General features: G+C 43.0%; 1 protein-coding gene across 4 annotated transcripts in view; it reads left to right on the forward strand.

The window, feature by feature from the left end:
- Positions 1–19,426, forward strand: part of LOC105561207 — a 145,084-nt gene that overhangs the window by 107,079 nt on the left and 18,579 nt on the right. For 3 of the 4 annotated variants that reach the window (XM_012010982.1, XM_012010981.1, XM_012010983.1), the window contains 2 exons: positions 15,006–15,213; positions 17,831–17,942. In XM_012010982.1, coding sequence (XP_011866372.1) covers positions 15,006–15,213; positions 17,831–17,942 — 320 coding nt within the window. Of the gene's footprint in view, positions 1–13,999; positions 14,125–15,005; positions 15,214–17,830; positions 17,943–19,426 lie in introns of all 4 variants that reach the window. The other variant, XM_012010984.1, reaches the window with a different exon arrangement.

Genomic DNA, 19,426 nt, shown 5'->3' on the forward strand with positions numbered 1-19,426 from the left:
GCTCATCGATCGATTTTTTTAAATGCCTTCCGAGTCCGGCCTACCGTCTCCTGCATCCTCATTCGCTCAAACGTGTAAATTTACTACTCGAAAACTATTGTTACTTTGTACCGCGGTACATGATATTTCTCCTTAGTTTAACCCAATCTACCACTATTTTCAAAGTGGCTACTTTTGCATCAGACACCCTGTATACAGCAAAGCAAAAGATACATAATAAATATTTACAGTCGATATATAAAAGATGATGTCTGGAGCTTAACAAAGGTAATAAGTGTACTCTTTCATTTAACCGTGACTCCGATTACAAAAGCCAATGATGTCGTTTTTTTTTACGCTTAGATCTTCCTTTTTCTTCTACGATGTCTCTAATAGCTGCATTGAGAAAATCACGTTCTGTACCGTCCTTATTGGTCCTCGAAACTTCGCAGCGTGCTCGTCTCCTCGTTATAACCAATTTGCCTTACGTCATTTCTTTTGATGTTTGCGCTATCACTGTAAACCTACCGGGGCCGTTTTCCTACGGCATGAGCAAGCTTTTGTTATCGTGATATCTCATTATCCGAGACGAGAAATTAATATCGGATGCCGTCATTATATTCTCTCGTTACAACGAGATTGTTGCTGCGATGTGAAGTCGACATTCCGGCGCGACTCTCTGCGACGTGAATAAAACGCGAACAATCTCGAAATCGCGTCGTTACGGCGATAATTCCCGTCCCCTTCGTAGACAATAATTCAATTTGCTTTCATTTCTTTTTTCACTCGTGTGCACAAGTGATTTCGAGAGAGTTCTCTTTAACGCGAGACATGTAATAACACGACTCTCCGCTCTATATTTGAAAATATTGCAATTACGCTTTCATTTAGGGAAGTTACTCGAAACCAATTCCTCTTCAATTTTCGAGCCTCTCCTTGGTATCCTGTGAAGGTTCCAAGCGAAGCTTGAACGTGTAACGAGGTGCATTTACGCATTTACCTAATGCAATACACGGCCTCTGCACATATAGACATAAATATCGATCGTAGGCTGAGGCTCTAACACGCTTGTGACCCCACCTGCCATCTAATCAAGCCATGTCTCGAACATCCCTTACATCCCTCTATTACCAACCAAGTTGCGCAAAAGACGTCCCCGATAATGACAGTTTCCCCTTTATTTTTACATAATATGCGTACAAAAAGAGAGTATTAGAAATCGCGATATAGCCAACGCTAATGTTGCGCCACAAAGATCGTACCGAGCGAACGGAGAGAAAGAGAAATGTAATTCAATTAAGCTGACTATGCAATGAAAAATTACTTAGAAAACACAAATTTGAGGACGAGTAAAAGTGGCCGCGATCAAGTTCACACGTGCGTGTTAGAAAGTAAAAATTTTCGAGAAAGGCGTAACAGCGTGACGTGAATATTTCTCTTGCGCATTACTTCGCGGCTGCGAATAGCAGTGCCTAACTTGAGGGTCGTTATTACGCTCTTCGAATCTTGAATATGAAAAGAAGATTCTTATCGAGTGCGGTCTGTTTCTATTGATTTAACAATCGTGCTTCAAAGCGGGAAGTTTATGGCGGCGCTATGAGTAAGTCGGCCGCGTTATACGACACACTTTATTCTGCCCTGAATAGGCTTCTATCATTGCCGAGATCTTAAAAAAATCTTCCTCCCGCGCGAGAAATATTATTCTTTCGGAAACGAGCTTTTTGTGCGAGTGGAGGAAACGTCCCCTTTTTTGCCGACGTATTTGCCTCGCGTGTTATTGTTGGGTTTTTTGCGGCGCATAAATAAAATTATTCAGCTTAATTGCGACGAGAAAGGTGGAATGAAGAATTGTGGCCGGCATGAAAGGTCGTTAAATTTGAACGAGAAGGAAGGAGCTAATTGGTAAAAATCGAAGTCGTGGATGATGAGTACGCAACTACGCTTTCGTTTTAGCGCGTTACGGCAAATAAGTTGTATTCGCATTTAGGTGCAAGATAAATGCTCGAAAATCATTCGCGTTCGCTGGCGAATTTTTCTCCGTTCGTGAATAAAAACTTTCTTTTTCCCTCGTTACTCGTAAACATGGCAATTTCGCTTGGAAACGCAACGAATGTGGCTTCGTCGCTGTTTTATTTGCGAGAAACGCCGAAGAATTCTCCGCCGCCGAGACTCGTCGCCGGAACGAGGTTCCGGACGAAATCCCGGAAATCGAGTGCCACGGAATTATCGGCGGCGGAACCGCTTCCGGGACTCGCTTCCGGAATGCACGAGACAGAACGCGGATTCACCGCGCGGCACGACACCCATTTAAAGCGGAATCGCCTCCGCAATCAGGCGTGTCGGAAACTCAATTTTTCCCTTGAAAGTTACATTTATTACGCGGATAAAAATCGCGCGTCGACGGTCGAAAACAATATTGCGTCGCTGCCCCGAAATCCATTCGTTTGCCGCTTCATTTACTCTGCGACGGCATTAGATTGAAATTGCAATGTACTTACAATATATTAGCGCAAGTTACTCTTCGGGTTACATTGACGATACAAGTTTCACATTTGCATAATTAAATTTATAATCCGAGTAGTTTTTTTTATATATTGTATATGCATAATGGGAGGCGTTCTAATGATGTCTCTAGAGATGTGAGTAAAATATACAAGTTATAATTTGAAAGATGTTAAAGACAATTTTAATTGTTACACGCTTTTTAGCAATTTGTATGATTTCCAATTATTTTTAATGACTACTCTTTTTTAAGAGCATATTTTAACAGCCACTACTAGCCACAAAGATTCGCTACTGTAAAGATTGTGTGGGAGAGACTCTTGAAGAGCATGTAAGCTTAAAGAAGATATCATTATCTTTCCATTTTCCAAATAGACTTTCGCGAAAAGTAAGGCTTATTTTATTTGACGTCCGCCACCGTGTAAGCAGAATCGCGCTTTTTCATCACGAATTTCGCCGCATAATAAATAATTGCGTACTCAAGCGAAATATTAATGAAACAGTTTTCCGAGGAGGGGCTTCGATAGAATTGGAGGAAAAAGGTATGACAATTGAAACGTAGCTCCTTCGCGAAGGGGCTTCCGACTACGTTGGACAAGCGGTGCATCTCTCCGCTCTAACGACGCCTTCTCGAACGAACGCCTTCCGACGGCGATAGCGCGTCCTACACCTCGCCCCAATGATATTGGCCTCAACAAAATAATGAATAAATTGAGCGTGGGTCACAATAAAAATATAATCGTCCGCCGTACGTTCATGATTCACGATTTATTATCCTATTACTGCCAATGGACGGGCAGAAGATAGCCGCCCCCACTGATCTCGCCGTCACCCTTCCATCACGTACGTGTACGCGCGGTTGTATATGCTTCATTTTGCTTCGCGTCGTGCGAATCTGATAGCATTTCGTTGCGTGTAAACTGTAAACCTTAAAAAAATAACCTTTTTTTTTTTAAATAAAGGTAAAACAGACGCCAAGTATAAACGCCATCCAATCAAGAATTATATAATTTAATTATTTGAATATATTTTATTGGAAAAAAAAGAACATTTTTATCTTCTCTACGAAAGTAATGATATAATTAAATTGCGCCAACTACAATGGATATTTATATAGGCTAGATACTTTATTATTTTAAAATGTTATATCCAAACAATCGAGCATAAGATTTTACCGAAAGAAATAAAGGAGACAATAATAATAATGAGACAAATTTTTAATACTTATTCAATAAAAATATAATGCAAACAGCTTTAATACAAATAAACATTTGATTAAAAGATGGCCTTTTCTAATTTAATTGTTGAATACATATCGGTCCTGATTCACGATTTCGTTGTGTGCAAACTGTAATGATAAGACCTAACGGCTGGACCATGTACCGTTCCGTAATTCGAGATCCGTGCTTCGCCGGTACGTCGGGTTTCGTAAATTCGGGGCGCGGCATTGGCGATGACGAAGAAAGGATTTTAATTATTCTTGATAAAAGAGAATTCATTAATTTAACGAAGGTAGTTAAAACAACAACAAAGATCTCGTTACGAGATGCACCGCGGCTCGCGATATTCCTCGGGATTCTCGCACTGCGAATCTCCCCGGCGATGGGAATTTTATATAACGTTTACAAAGTTTTTGACGTACGTAAATAAAAGGAGTAATTGTGGGGCTCTCCCATTCGAAATTGCTGCTTTATTTCGGCGCACGGACGGGACTCGATTACATTACAAGCTTTGACAAACGGATATTTAATTTAGCTGTTAATCAAACCGCGCTCCGCCTGACAGAGCAACATACGGACATATTTAAATATGATTTTCTGGCGAACAAATTTTCGCCAGAATTTTTGTGGCCCGTCTCATCGCAAATAACGATAATATTACCGAAGTATTATATACGCGCATATTTCGTAATTACGTTAATTAAGTTACATTAATTGAATTAATTGCGGCAGCGCTCGGATTTCTTATACGTCACGAAAAGTATTTCGCGAAAATTGATTGTACGAAGGAAACGGAGCACGTACGCTGGCGCAGTTTCGAAAAATAAATGTCTAAAAGTTTAATTTACATTGTCAAGTGACACATCTGCTTCCGGGCAACATGGAATTACACAAATGCGAATTTTATTTCAGCCTGAAGCCGGCATTAATAATAAATTATGGGACTTGCGAAAGTATTCCATGATAGACGTATGAATTATTCCTCGTATTTTTCATCACGTTGAGATATTCTACGCGGTGACATTTATCATCCAAACGAATTGTACTTTCACACAGACACGTCCCGTACTTTATTTCACATGGCGCAATTTACGTCGCTCCCTGTCAACTCTTTGATTCCAGATTTTTTCACTCTTACCGCGAGGGGCGCGGGGTCCTCGGTCTCCTTTTGTTTGGAAGCACTCCTTCGGTTCGAAGCCTATTGCGTATGTACGATCAGGTCTAACTGCGGCACGGTACGTGATTCGGGGACGGCCAATCGTCGTCGCCCTGAATTACGGAGGGTGCTTAAAGTGCTCGTGATCGCGCCGCGCCGACCGCTCCTTCAGGCTGATCGGCCCGAGCGTTTGCTCGACAATGAAAGTTTGCTCGCGAATTCTTATAACTCGCCAACCAACCCCCGGCGATCTCTCTCCTGCGACCTTTACGCTGCGCTCGCCGAGTCTAATTTAAGACTCATCCGTTCAACCTTTCGACGATCGAGGTGCTTCGCGGTTTGCTAAGTGGCTTGAATTTCTCCAACTCTCTAATGGAGGAGAGCGATACACCGTGTGCGGTGAGACACCGCTATAGAGATAGTTCCAGAAATATCCATTATCGCCTAGGAAACGTCGATACTTGTCGTCCTTATGCATGAGCATACCGAAGGGATTAACCTTTATCCAAGAAATGTGCACCCGCTGGACTGTTTATAAAGCTTAAACAAAAATCACCTTTTAAAGCTTAATTCCTAGGTTCACGCGATTCTATTTAAGCCTCTGATTTTATAATATAAAAACCGCACTCGTCCGTGCACACGTATGCAATATTTTTATGTATGACGTGCCCTTTCCGCAGAATAATAAAAACGCTGCGGCGTTTGCATTAGAAAAATAGCCCGCCAACGCGCCTATCTGCCTATACTTTTAAATACGATGCCGCCCGGATCGCCGATATTCATCTGTAGATCTCGGATTCGAGCCTGGCGTACCTAGTCTCGCACAGTCTCCGCGGGTACGAGAGAATTCAGTTTACCTCAATTTTACAACGCCGGACGAGTCCGTGATAAGTTCCTCTGCGACCAGCAAACCAGCGAAACTTCTCGTTTTACTTATTCACGTAATCCGGGCACGTTTACGGGTCCTCATCGAGGTGGATATTTCGCGGGAGTAAGGGACTTATTCGGGATATCACGGCTCAGCCTCCGGGGTAAAGTACTTGGTGAATTCCGGAATCGTGATGAAGGGGTTGCCGTTAATCCTGGCTTTCTGTTTTTTTACGACTTACGCCGTTGCCCGAGGGTCGTTGCAAAAAGAAGTAATTTTGCTAGTAATTATTATTTCATAATACTCGGCGATAAATTATTTTTTCGAGCAGCTGCATACGTTAGTAACTACTTGTATATTTATTTTAAGCCGTACATATACGTCTAACATTTTGCATACAGAGGCTCAGCATACGTAATAGCAGAGCAGAGAGGACCTCCTGCATGCGTAGCAGTACTTGTTCCTCTTTTTTTTTCAAGATATCGTTCACTCGGTGCCACGGCCGGAAGTTTAGCATTGGAAATTAAAAGTTTTATCGTGTCTGGATTTAGCAAGCCAAAGTCTAGATAGCGAGGGGTTCTGATTTTTGCATATCAAATGGACGTGTTTCGATGTCTCTTCAACAGCAGGGATACACTTTTTATTTGTACGAGCGGTGTATTGGTTTTCCTGCAATAAGAGAATCGCGGTATTTACGAGAAAAATATGGTGCGGTAACCCGATTAAAGTGGCACAAGCAATAGTGGCCAATAAACACTTGCACATGCAAATCGATATTTCGTTTCGTCGCGTTTCGCCCCTTCCCCCCCCTCGAAAAGGGGATTCGACAAAAAGGCTCGCGCGCAATATTCGATTTCGCCCCGCATGCCCGACATTTCGGACGACCTCTCTTTCTTTCGCCGTAAAAATATGTTTCGGCTTTGCTCTTCTTTCGGCCCTCTTCATTTTGTCGGGCATTTATTATCGAACGTCACTCGTTCCACCCGCGTGTGGCTCTCGACATTATACGTGTGAGAACCCGCGACACGTCGTGATATATTTTCCCCAAAACGGGGGAAAAAAACCGGGAAGAGAAACAGAATTTCAACATTTTCAGCGACAAACTTTTTTTCTCGATTAATATTTGCTCGATTCCATTAAGCTTTGCTAATTGCGAGATTGAGTAATGATCCGATGTTTCGAATGATCGAGTCGATGATGAACGGCTCGTTGTTAATCGATTTCGTGCAAAGTTCGTGTTTTCAACTTTACGCAACAAAATTGAATTTCGAACGAGTTTGAATATTCGAAGAGTTGAGAGTTACAATACGGTGTTGAATTTGAGACTCAAACAATGAATTCATATGAGATCGAACAATTGACGCGTGTCGAAAATTTAAATATTACCGCATGTTTTAATTACGTGATGTATAATTTAAAAAAATTTTAAATCGTATAAAAACCATCTCCAGCTGAACGACTGAGTTATCGTACTTTATCGAGAGCTGCATATCAATATTAATGCCGAGAGACAGAGAGAAAAAAAGAAGAGAGAGAAAGTAGAGCATAGCTCCATAAATCTCCGGATGAAGTGTGCACATCGCGATTAATCAAGGATTTCGAATGTTTCGCGTCAGAAATCTCGCGTATTCTAAAACTTATTTGACGAGTAATGTAAGTATTCAAATACCTACAGGTCGACCACCCACCCTCCTCGCGCGTGGGAGATATTTCATATCGCTCTGGATGCGAAGTACATTATCATGTAAATCGTAAGCACGTCGGGAACAAAGTCGGGCGAGAAAGGGGTTGGATCCCGGCCGGGTCGGCGCCACAGTGCCGACGAAACGCGGACGAAAATTCGACGGGCTCGGTCGTAAAGGTTTAAGTACCATGAAAAAGAAGAAAAAAAAAAGAACGGCGAACGCGTGTGCACGCGATTGTTGTAATCGCGCTTGCCGTACACTGTGGGGGTGCTCGAGCGTTTTTACGACGGAACGGATCACCGGCTAACGCGAGTATCACGGACCGGAACGTAATCGAGCGGACGACATTAGCGAATCGACTGCATCGGCAAGTTTAAACAGCGTTTTTACTACGTATTACGATACGATTACATCGTATATTAAGTAAAAAGCTGCAGAGGATAAAAAAAATTATAATTGCTTTTTGCACGCCATATTTACGTGTCAGGCCAAAGTGGAATCGAGCCAATCTACTCTTCTCTCTTTTGCAGTTATTCTTTTTTTTTGTTCAATTAAACAGCACGCATTGATACAAAACGTATTTGCTTTTGTTGTTATTATGTCGTGTTATATTGTGTAGGAAAATTTCCGCTGTTTGCAATAACTAAATTCGATAGACGCTAAATATTTACGTGAAGATATATGCACCACGCAAATATCGTTATTGCAGCTATTATATATTATGAAACAAATTATAAAATTTGTATCACTGTTTTGTCATGATATCGCTGCGTATTGCAATGATTACATGATTAAAGCAGAGTATCAATTTCATCCCTGCCGCGTGGACGTGTTTCAGAAGTAGCCTCACTACTGTGCACAAGAGGGACGCTTACGAATTTTTGGAAAGTCATTTGCTAACTTAAATATCCAAGCTTCCTGCTATATTGTGTAGGAAAATTTCCGCTCTTTGCAATAACTAAATTCGACAAATGCTAAATATTTACGTGAAGATATGTGTACCGCGCAAATATCGTTATTGCATGCTATTATATATTATGAGACAAATTATAAAATTTGCGTCACTGTTTTGTCATGGTATCGCTGCGTATTGCAATGATTACATGATTAAAGCAGAGCAGCAATTTCATCCCTGCTGCGTGGAGGTGTTTCAGAAGTAGCCTCACTTCTGTGCACAAGAGGGATGCTGCGAAAATGCTTACGAATTTTGGGAAAATCATTATATATCAATGCTGAATTAAATATCCAAGCTCCCTGCTATATTGTGTAGGAAAATTTCCGCTGTTTGCAATAACTAAATTCGATAAATGCTAAATATTTACGTGAAGATACATGTACCACGCAAATATCGTTATTGCAGCTATTATATATTATGAGACAAATTATAAAATTTGTATCATTGTTTTGTCATGATATTGCTGCGTATTTCAATGATTACATAATTAAAGCAGAGCAGCAATTTCATTCCTGCCACGTGTTTCAGAAAATAGCCTCACTTCTGTGCACAAGAGGGATGCTGGGAAAATGCTTACGAATTTTTGGAAAAGCTTTGCTAAAAATCATTATATATTAATGCCAACTTAAATATCCAAGCTCAATTGATAAAAGGTCCACTTAATTTAATTTCCTTGTTGACCGCTCGAACACCTTCGCGACGATGCACGCGTGCACGAAGGCACAAAGTCAAGTGTATCTTGTGCGGGAAATCCGACACGATGTTGATCGTGTTGTATAAAGGGAAAATCGTGCGGCGTGTATCAATGAGCTCCCTTTAATTTGCTTCCTCAAATCTTTTTATTTAATTAAAGCACACTCGCAAATTCCATTGACACGCGCCGTACGTTTAAAAAGAATGCAGAATTTTTCTCGTAGACGGGGCGTGCAAGAGATTTGCAATAAATCTCGTCGCTTCCTGCGCGCTGCTGCATTGTGATTGTTGCTCGCTCTCGCCGTCGCGTCGCTGCCTCGGCAGCGATTCCAGGCTCAATTAACATCTCGAATTCGTGCGTGGGCGTGGTGGACACGCGTTGCATTTACGCTATGCGTTCTGGCATTCCTCGCACTGTCAGCCATAATTCCGCGATAAATCGAACGCGGCTCGGCTGGCGTGGTTTACCATTATTAGCGCGGCGTTTTTGTTTCCGCGAGTACACGGAACTTTTTTCTTAAAATTTAATCCTGAAAATCATGTAATTGTGGGACAACATGGCATTTTGACGAATTTATGAGAGTTTTTTAAAATTTTACCATACATTCTGCTGGTGTCAAATGTATACTAACAATAAGTACAATTATTAGTAAAATGTATGGTAAAATTTCAAAAAACTCTCATACAGTTCTTCAAAATGCCATGTCCTACGATTACATGATTTCCAGGGTAAATTTTAAGAAAAAATTCTCCCCGTACACATACGACTAAGAGATAATGCGTTATGAAATTAATTTTTCATATATTCCCGCACCTGCTGATACGAGCTACGTTATGATAAGGGGCCCAGTGAACAATTACTATTGTTATCCTTACTCTTTTATTTTCACGATGTGCATGGTAACGAGAATTTTAGCAGTGCATTGAATGAATGCGAATTCTTGGAATCGTACGCGAATAAAATAAAATTAACTCATATTATTCGTAGCGCTGAATGCGTGTACTCCAGTTCGCGAGGTGCGCGCGCGCGCGCGCGGGATGGATTTTGATTGCACTTTGCGCGGTATGAAAACAGAAATTGAAATTCGAGGGCGGTGATAGCTCTTGCCTTTCGCCGCGAACCTCTTTTCCCGGGTTTCGGGCGGCGGAAGTCCGGCGAAAATGATCGCGCGCCCCTTCGGGTAAAGGCCGCGCATAAAACGGAACGAATACGCGACAGCGTTCCATGGGTGTTCCGTTTCAACCTCGGTCCAGATAAATCGTGAAACACTATGATTTCTCGTGTTTCGTTACGCGGATCCCGCGCGCTCTCTCCGTCTCCTTGCCCGAGACAAGCGCAACGGGGAGAACGCGCGCGCGTGCGCGCGCGCTCGGAATATTTTTATTTCATCCCGAGGCGTGCACGTCAGTCAGGGGGTGAACTGAAAAGGGCGACCCGGACTCTTTATAAATGATCGCGCCAGGTTTCGCTGCGCTTCCATTTTTCACTCCGAGAACGGGACGGGACCTGTATTTTACATAGAGATCGCGGAAACGCGTTCGTCTCTCCCTTCCCCTCCATTAGACACGTTAAGGGGATGCTGGAGTGATTCCGCGCCTTTTGCACTTTTCGCATCTAGAACTGTCAATTCGTGAAAACATTTGTGTAATGTACAAATTGTGTGGCTTTTGTGTACAGACCGATAGTGTTCCACTGATCGGAATCGGAATAAATCAGAGAAGAGCATGGTATCGTTGAAATTAAGGTTTAACCTGTAACCTGTAACTTATTCAAGTTACTTGGTACTGTTCTCTGATTCAGTTCGATCAGTGGAACACTGTCGGCCTGTGCACAAAAGCCACATAATTCGTATATTACGCAAATGTTTTCATGAATTGGTAGGAGCAAAAGGTGCAAAAAGAGCAGAATCACTCCAGCATCCCCTTAAGATGCGCCGCCGATCTGCTCTCCTAATTTGAACGGATTATCCGCTTTCATAAAAGTACCGCGCGATTCGTTTCGCAATGTGATATATGTATTGTAATATCGGCATTGCACCGCGGCATTCGCGGAATAATTGGACCAGGCAGTTAACTCGTCTATTTTATCGCGGGTATGAAATGAATTCATTCATTAGCTACTGCGGAAGCTGGCTTGCCGGACGTTGCGCTGTTGAGTCTAAAGCCGAATACGCTTTACATACGTGTTGAGCTTTTCAATATTTCAAACTACTGCACGTATTCGCGCTAAAATAAGACAGCCGAAAAAGCGGCACGGATTGTATCATTTATTCAGCGGATTTTTGTACAGTTTTTCGGTATTATTTCTCGCAGCGGTGCACGCTCGCTCACGGACGCATACGGGATTTTCCGAGAGACTCGCGCTCTTCCGGCGGATCGATGCGTCGCGTCTCTCGATAAGATTCGCGTTTCCGCCAGTGTTTTAAATCTTCGACAGGACATTCACGAGGATGATTAGATATTGAATTAAATATCAGACCGCGCCGCATTCCGGGAATTAATTAAGAGTTATGTTCAGAATTTGTGTATCGTGCCCTATGCTTTTCCGTACGTTTCGTGAATTTCGCTTTAGTTTAGAAATAAAGCGCGTCGTGATTGCGGCGGCGGTCAACGGCCAGAGTCCACTTCTATTTGAGTGGTTTGCTTTGCTTGATCCCGAAACTTTCCACTGGTGGAGCGGGCGGAGAGAAAAAGCGAGAGTGGAAGGTACATATTTACGGCCGTCATTCCGGCGCAATGACGTCGATCGTAATTACCGGGGCACAGTGGCATACACACGGTCGTTACACCCCGTGGGTAGCGGCGGCGCTTCGATTATGAATAAAACATTCAACTTACAAAACGCCGCGCGCGCCGTTGCTCCTGCCCTCGCGAGTGTTTCTCGCTCGATATACCGGAAAGAGCCCGCGACGGACGGGGGATTCCGTGCACGAACGGCGTCGCGAGCACCACGGGGCCATTTGTACCACAGACTTCTCTATAGAGGAAAGTCCTCTATTACGAGACAGGCTCCTAATACGAAATAGCGGAGTTTCTGTTAAATTAATAGGCATCATCTGTTGGTCCCACCATGAATTTATTGCCCTTCAAGTGAAATTTATTTAGTAGAAAATTGATTATTGGATCGTGTAATCGTTCTCTCTGAAAGTCGATCAGTGCATTATCGCTGAAAACAGTTTTAAGTATCCCGAATGAAAATTTTGGTACTATTTTGACACTTTTAAGGATAATTTTTACACCTTCTTAGCTGATCTATACACCTACATAGACCAGCAATAACCTACTTTGATGACATTATATTTTTTTACTCCTCCCTTGAATCTTTAATTCTAGAAATTTACTTAAGCTCCTACTTAAAGGGACCTACTTTAATACTAAATTGGCAAAAGTAGAAATTTCCGACACTATCGGTTTTAAAGTAGGAGTAAATTTTGTACTTGCAGTTCGACCTCCTTTACTGTCTTAGGTCCTACTATATAATAGAATTAAAGGTTCAACATAGGGCCAAAATTTCGACTCGGGATAGCACTGAATAATTTATAACTGCGAATCAATGAATATTCACTGTTTCTAGTGATAATCCACTGATTGACTTTTAGAGAGTTTCGAAAACAGATTTGTGATTGAATGTGGACGTTAAAAACCCACGATCTCACATTAGAATCCTATCCCATAATAGGGGACTTTCCTCTACTACTAGGCTGTTACTTTCCAGCTGAAAAGTGAGGCGAGACTTCCGCCGTGTCTTGTTAGGCAAATAAAGTAGTATGTGTGTATCAGTGTGTCTACAGTGTGTCCGATGCACGTACTACTTTATTTATACCTGACAAGACATGACAGGACTTTGCCTCACTTTTCAGCTGGAAGGTAGCAGCCTAGTAGTATGTAGAAGTCTGTGATTTGTACGCGTCGCCGTTTTTTTTTACCGGTCGGGAAGCGACCGGGGGTTAATTGGGAAACGGTCGTCGATCTCCCGCGCACCAGCGGGGGCGCGTTTAATAAAGTTAATATCACCCCCGCGGTAATATAGTAAACGGCGGTGAGCGCGGCGGACAGTTAATAGCGCGGATCGAAACCGGGGTATCGTAAATATCGTTTGCACAGTGTTATTCATTAATACCTGGGCCTCAGTTTTACTAGGGTTCACATTTTCATAATCTTTATTCCCATCTATACATCGATGAGAATTTCAGGCTGTATAGGCTAGTGACCGACAAATTTGGATCAGCAATTTGATGAGTCGCTAACAAGCGACGTGAAAACGCGTCGATGTCGACAGTGTAGCATAAAGTTGTAAATATATAAAAGAGCAAAATTAGCAACTCATCAAATTGTTGCTCCGCATTCGGTCACCTTACCCTAGTACACGCAGCTTCTGTAGAAGTCTGTGGTAGTACAGCGATGGAATGGATGCAACACTTCTTCTTTTTAATGAGTTTAGGAATGTGCAGTTGGATTCAGGGTTACGTTCCCAAATCTTCTTTTCCGAGGACTAATTTACTCTTATTACATTTACTACAAAATGGCCATCCCGGAACCATTTTTGAACGGTTCCAATCTATTGCTCGAGTAAAATGTTCCTCAGAGAAAATGTTTTGGAACGAAAACCTGAATCTAAATGCGCGTTCCTAAACTCATTAAAAAGAAATGTTGCAACCATTCTGTCCATCACTGCGCATACATACAGCCCGAAAGTCGGTGGAGTTGTACAGATGGGAAAAATGATGATAAAAGTGCAGGTCCAGGCATTACTGAATAGCAGTGTGCGTCGTTTGGTCCCGATTCGAGAGGGTCGGCGATCTCGTATCTCGCCGCGTCGCGAAACGGAAGCGACACGAATGAGCTCGAGGAGAACTCTCGCGCAAAGCGAACTTCCTTCGGACGGAAGGAAGGAAGATGGAGATCAGCTCAACGAGAGAGAATCTACGTTTTGTCTTGCAGAACTCTTTAGAAGCGCGGCAGAGGCTGGTCCTCTGGACATCGTAAAGCTTCGCAAGGGGGACAAGCTCCTCAATATTTCGACTCATCTACCCGCGAACACGCCCGACACGCCTTATGCTCTTCAGGTACTCTATTTAAATTTTCATTAGTCTACATAATTAATTACCTAGCGTAATAAGTTTTGCCTAGTCGCCTTCTCTGCGGAAGTTACCCCGCGGGAGGGACGAAAGGGCCTCTTGTTATCCATTCGCACAAGTTCGTTGCATGAAAAATTGTGTTCTTTGATCAGGTCTCGCGTTGTTCGCGGTAAGAATCACATGTTTAAAGCGGGTAATGTCTTGCCCCGGGTAATGAGCGTTCAATCTACTCGTTGAACAATCGCTGTAATATTATCATTATTAGCCTCATCGCTCGTGACGTGCATCCACGCTGGTGCTAAAGTTTATTATGAATTTATCGCGACTTTGGGGAGAGTTTAAAGTTTGGATTATCTTCCATAAGTATCTGTTTCATTTGTATACCTCTGCATATTTATGAGGACATCGATCTATGCTCGTGAGATATGAATGCAAAATTTATTAGACAACGAGATGCACGAGGCATCTTCTGATCACGTTAGACGCGTAAAGACTTGTATCCTCGTTTAAAGTTTACCGTTATTGCTTCTTCCTTGCACTCTCAACGCGCGAGGGAACAATTGAGATGTCGTTGGAACGTGAAAAAGATAAATGCGTGAACATGAAACTAACCATCTAATTAATTGAACGCTTAATTGTACTATAATATTGTATTATGTAGCGTATCGTTATTTAGTTTTCTAATATCTCAATGAAATTGTGGACAAGGATCGTGCGTATACAAATTATTGGCGAAGAAAACGCAGAAATAATTGACATAGTCTGATCAAAGGACAAAGCGCGAGATATTTTTTTAGTCGACGTGTTAATTCCCTTTTTCGGTACCGTAGCGTGCACTTTACGTACTCAGTCGGTTGTGCTTTTTCAAGATCGTTGGCGCTCACCCCGCTTCTTCGGGGGTGATCGAGGCGGAGGTGCTTTGGGCTTTAGAGAGGCGCGTGGCGGCTTTAGAGCGGCAGCTGCGAGAGCATCAGGAAGCTTTATACGCCACACCCTCCCTCGCCCTACGAGAGCTCAAACGCCAAGTGGACAGTTTCAAGAACAAATTGGAGAACAACGATCAGCTGAGCTGGCTTAGTAAGTAACCACGTACGTCGTTCCCGCATCTGGAGCTGTCCCTGTTGTGCCTCGGTGCCCGCCGATCTGTCTCAGGGACACACTGTGCAAATATCGCGCCAAGCTGAGATATTTTTACCGTATTTCCCCTCTGCCACTTCTCTAATAACGCGACGATACGATTTATAATTCGATTAACGATCGCCGATCCTAATTTTGCCGATCAGCTCTTAAGTTACTTAAGTAAGTAACATGTACAAAACTGCCCCCCGAGTAAGCTTCGTAATTGAACTTCGTAATCGGATTTTGCGGCGGACGGCCGTGAGCGGCAGGGGTGAATGGGATAATCCAGCGGAACGGAGAAATTCGGGATAATATCTTACTTTTGACATTAAATAGCGAACATTAGCGGAATGAAATGCCCCGGGCGCACGGGCGGCCGTCATTATTCGCCGAATGATCGCATATGTTAATGGGCCCGTGGATCCATTATCGTAATGCATCGAGGTGCACGCGACTGCTGAAATTAATTTATTGTCGTGGCATTACTCCTTTGCGTTAAATTCGCGGACGGACGTCGATGCACCGGTGTACCGATACGGAAAACGCGATTGTTTCCACGCTGTGCGGAAATTTATGCAGGACACGAGGAATTTTTATGCTGTTGCTTCGTACAGTGAGAGGAAAATGAAATTGAAGATAAATATGGACGTTGACGGTGCAAAGCGCCACGGGCGCTTCTCTTCCTTTTCAATCCGCTTGTTCCTTTCTGGTCTCGAGTTCAATTCATTGGATGCGAGTCGACATTTCCCTGTTCCGCGACATCTCTGGTTAAAAGTGGCAGTAATAGAATTTTAATGACGTAGAAGTTTAGAGAGACGGAAATGAGCAATGGATCCGTTAATTGATTGTAAATTGTTTCCATGCTGTATATTTCTCCAAGGGTTGACTTATATAACGCACGATGGCAAATGTTCGATAACAATTTTATCGGAAACGCAAAACCAAAGCTGAAAGTATGCTAGTATTTTCGTTTAATGCACGCGTGCAGTCTACATTGCTCACAAATCCTTGGCCCTCGACAGTCCTCGACAGCTCGGGAACGTTTGGAAATTGGATTGTCACGCAACGCGGCAATCCTCTCAGCGGATTGAAAAAGTTATCGTTATTCCAGCTACGCAAACAGCTGCCGACTAATCCTGTACACGGTAGAATTAAATAATAGCTACGATAATTGCACTCGTTAAAGCAATTACATTGGACGATTTTATTGTGCGACAAAGTCGAAAGAGACTTGTGCAGTCCTCATCGCAACTCTGGGAAAAAGAGACAGTTAGCGACCCATTTCGGGGCCCACAATTAGTAATCGAATTATATTAATTGTTCGTAACACTCTAATCTTTTACGAATTTTACTAAAAATCGCAATTAGCTATTCTATCTGTATCCAAGATTTCAAAGTAATACTAATCAATTCTCTCAATTAGTTCCGTCGATATTCAGTAACGCAAAGATCATTTTCACTTAAGAGGCACTAACCGAAATGTTAAGTTGCTTAACTACAAAGAAAATCGGTCAAAATTTTCCGCCGAGTAGAATTATGAACAATCCAAATAATTCAATTACTAATTGTGGGCCCCAAAATGGGTTGTTTAACTGTCTTTTTTTTCCCCCAGAGAATGCGCAAATGATAATAAATAAAAATAGCGAGGGGAGGATCATGCACGACGAAGAAATAACGAAGAGATGATAATCTAAAACGCGTTACGTTTCCTCTCGACATTTTGATCAAGTGTCTCCGGTTTATCGTAGGAATTGGGGATTAATCTCGAGACGCGTGCGCGCGTGTGTATATGCGTGCGCCCAACTCAATCTCGTTGAACGCAATTGTCGCGATAACAGTTTGCCCCTTTGAGATTTTATTTCCTATGCTGACATTGGATATGGATCGATCGAACTTTACGTCGAGAGATGGCTCGGTCATCTCGGTCAGATATAAAAGTTTCGCGAGAGATTTTACGACGCCGTCCGGTCTGAGGCTGGCGACGGATATACGGGCGGATAAACAGCGGGCATGCTCGAATCGCGGCCGCTGAATAAATATTTGCGGGGACACGGCGAGGAACCGTCCCAGCTATTCCTATCCCTCAATTTCTAGTCGAGCTCGCACCGAGATTGCTGGTTCGCACGAGCAAAAGTTCCAAGGCGCCCCGCCGTTACGTTAATTACTTAAAGTCACCTTCTCTTTCTTCCCCTGCCGTCTTGATTGGAGGTGAATCGAGACTATTTGCATATCGCCGGGACTTAATTCAGAAAACTTGGCAATCTGCACTTTTGTACATGTAATTTGATCCCCTGGAAAATTTCCGCTAAGAAAGGATAGAAAATTTCTAAGAATTTGTCGATAAAGGGAAAGCCGGTGAAACTGGGACGGCAACTCTCAGCATATGAAACTCTCCTTATAAAATCTCGTTACGACGCGAAATGACGCGGGGCTTGCGAAAAATTGCTCCGACGTCCCGCGTTCCATCTTCGATGTACCTCCGGGGCCCTTTGTGTGTGCGTTACATCGCGCACCTCTCGCCGCAAAAACTCGCAAGTTTCCGGAAGCTTAATCTGGACATCTCCATCTTCCGCAGGTTTCTACAAGCTTGCGGAGCCCATCTATACGGATTCCTGCCGCAGATTGCAGTATCGTCGGAAGAGCGATAGCATGAAGCGGAAAGTTCGGGAGAAGTTCCTCAATATCTGGTGAGTTAATTAAGATCGTATTAGCTAATCGCTGTGAAACAGCGCGCGACACGCCGTTAATTCTTCTTTAGCAAACAGATTCTTTCAGGGGTCATTCCACTTTAACGGCCCAAAATCTATGCTTATCTTTAAGAATTTTTTTTCACAGTAAATACACCGTACAATGAAATAAATCTCAAAAGGATTTATTAAAGAGGAAATCAAATTATTTAAGAGTGTTCTAATAAATCTCATTGCATATAAAAGTAATAATCAAGCGCGACACGTTCGACAAGAAAGTCCCGACAAGTAAAAATCCGTATCTCCGCGAGGGGACAAAATTGCACGAGGCCGCGCGCGGACCGTCGAGGACGCAGTTATCGTTGATAGCGGAAAAATTTCCGGTTACTTTTATCCACGCTGGACCAGCATGGGATCCCCCCGTGCCTTAATGCCGATATTACGTGGGCAGGACCGCCAATGAGGTGCTTCCGCGGCATGTTCGATCGAAATGCCAACAGGCCGTTGTGTTGGACAGGCCATCAGCGACTGTAGTGCCGCGGCTGATGATTAAGCGGCTGCGATAATCCTATCTATTAAGCAGCAATATGCCGCTGTTTCCAGTTACATTGTCGTCCAATAGCGGCCCGATCGACCCGCCGTTCGCCACTCCGGGAGTAATGCGAGAGTCCCCGCGTTCCCCGTGTCATTGTGATTAAGCGTCGATGCACGGCGCGTGCATCGATCGTCGATCGCGCATGCAGATAACAAAAACGCGATCCGGCCTCGAAGATTGATTGATTAAGCCGTGGGAAAAGTTATTCAACGAGTACGCTGGAGATGTTGCCGTTGCACGCATACAGGGGTGTCCCGCCACTCGCGCCACTGCCCCTTTACTTTCACGAGCAGCCTCTTCAGCCGATTTTGTAATAGATCTCTCCTCTCAATGTCGAATAGCCGGATACAGAACGTTCCGCGTAATAGCGTGGCGAGGACATAAATCGATTTGAACATTTTCCAACGCCGAGCTGATGCAATATCGATGATTATTTACTGATTATTCGTTATTTAATTTTTCGGTTAGCCGACAAATTTCAAAAGAGGCATTGCGATAATGAAATTAATAATTGATTATTAATTATTAATTTCTCATTTAGAGCGTTCCTAGGTAATGTGCAATACGTTAATATTTATTTACATTTGCATGGTGCAATCGTTGCGATTCATTTATTATAAAGCGAGAGATAGGGGATAAACAAGCCATAATAATGATAAAGCCATATCGCAATTGCTATTGAAATATCCCCCTATTGAAGTTCCTAGTCAATAAAGCATCCATTGATGGCTTAATTTCCCACGTTGAACGTCGGAGATCAAAGGATGCGGCGTGGAAATTAATTATTACGCGATGTAGAAAGTATGGAAAATTTACGAGGGACAATTATTGGAAAATTAGGAATAAACAATTTGCCAGGATATTGATTAACCGTGCACCGAAATATCAG

The sequence above is a fragment of the Vollenhovia emeryi genome, unplaced genomic scaffold (assembly GCF_000949405.1).
Source record: "Vollenhovia emeryi isolate VEMERY1.0 unplaced genomic scaffold, V.emery_V1.0 DF939210.1, whole genome shotgun sequence".
Lineage (NCBI taxonomy): Eukaryota > Metazoa > Arthropoda > Insecta > Hymenoptera > Formicidae > Vollenhovia > Vollenhovia emeryi.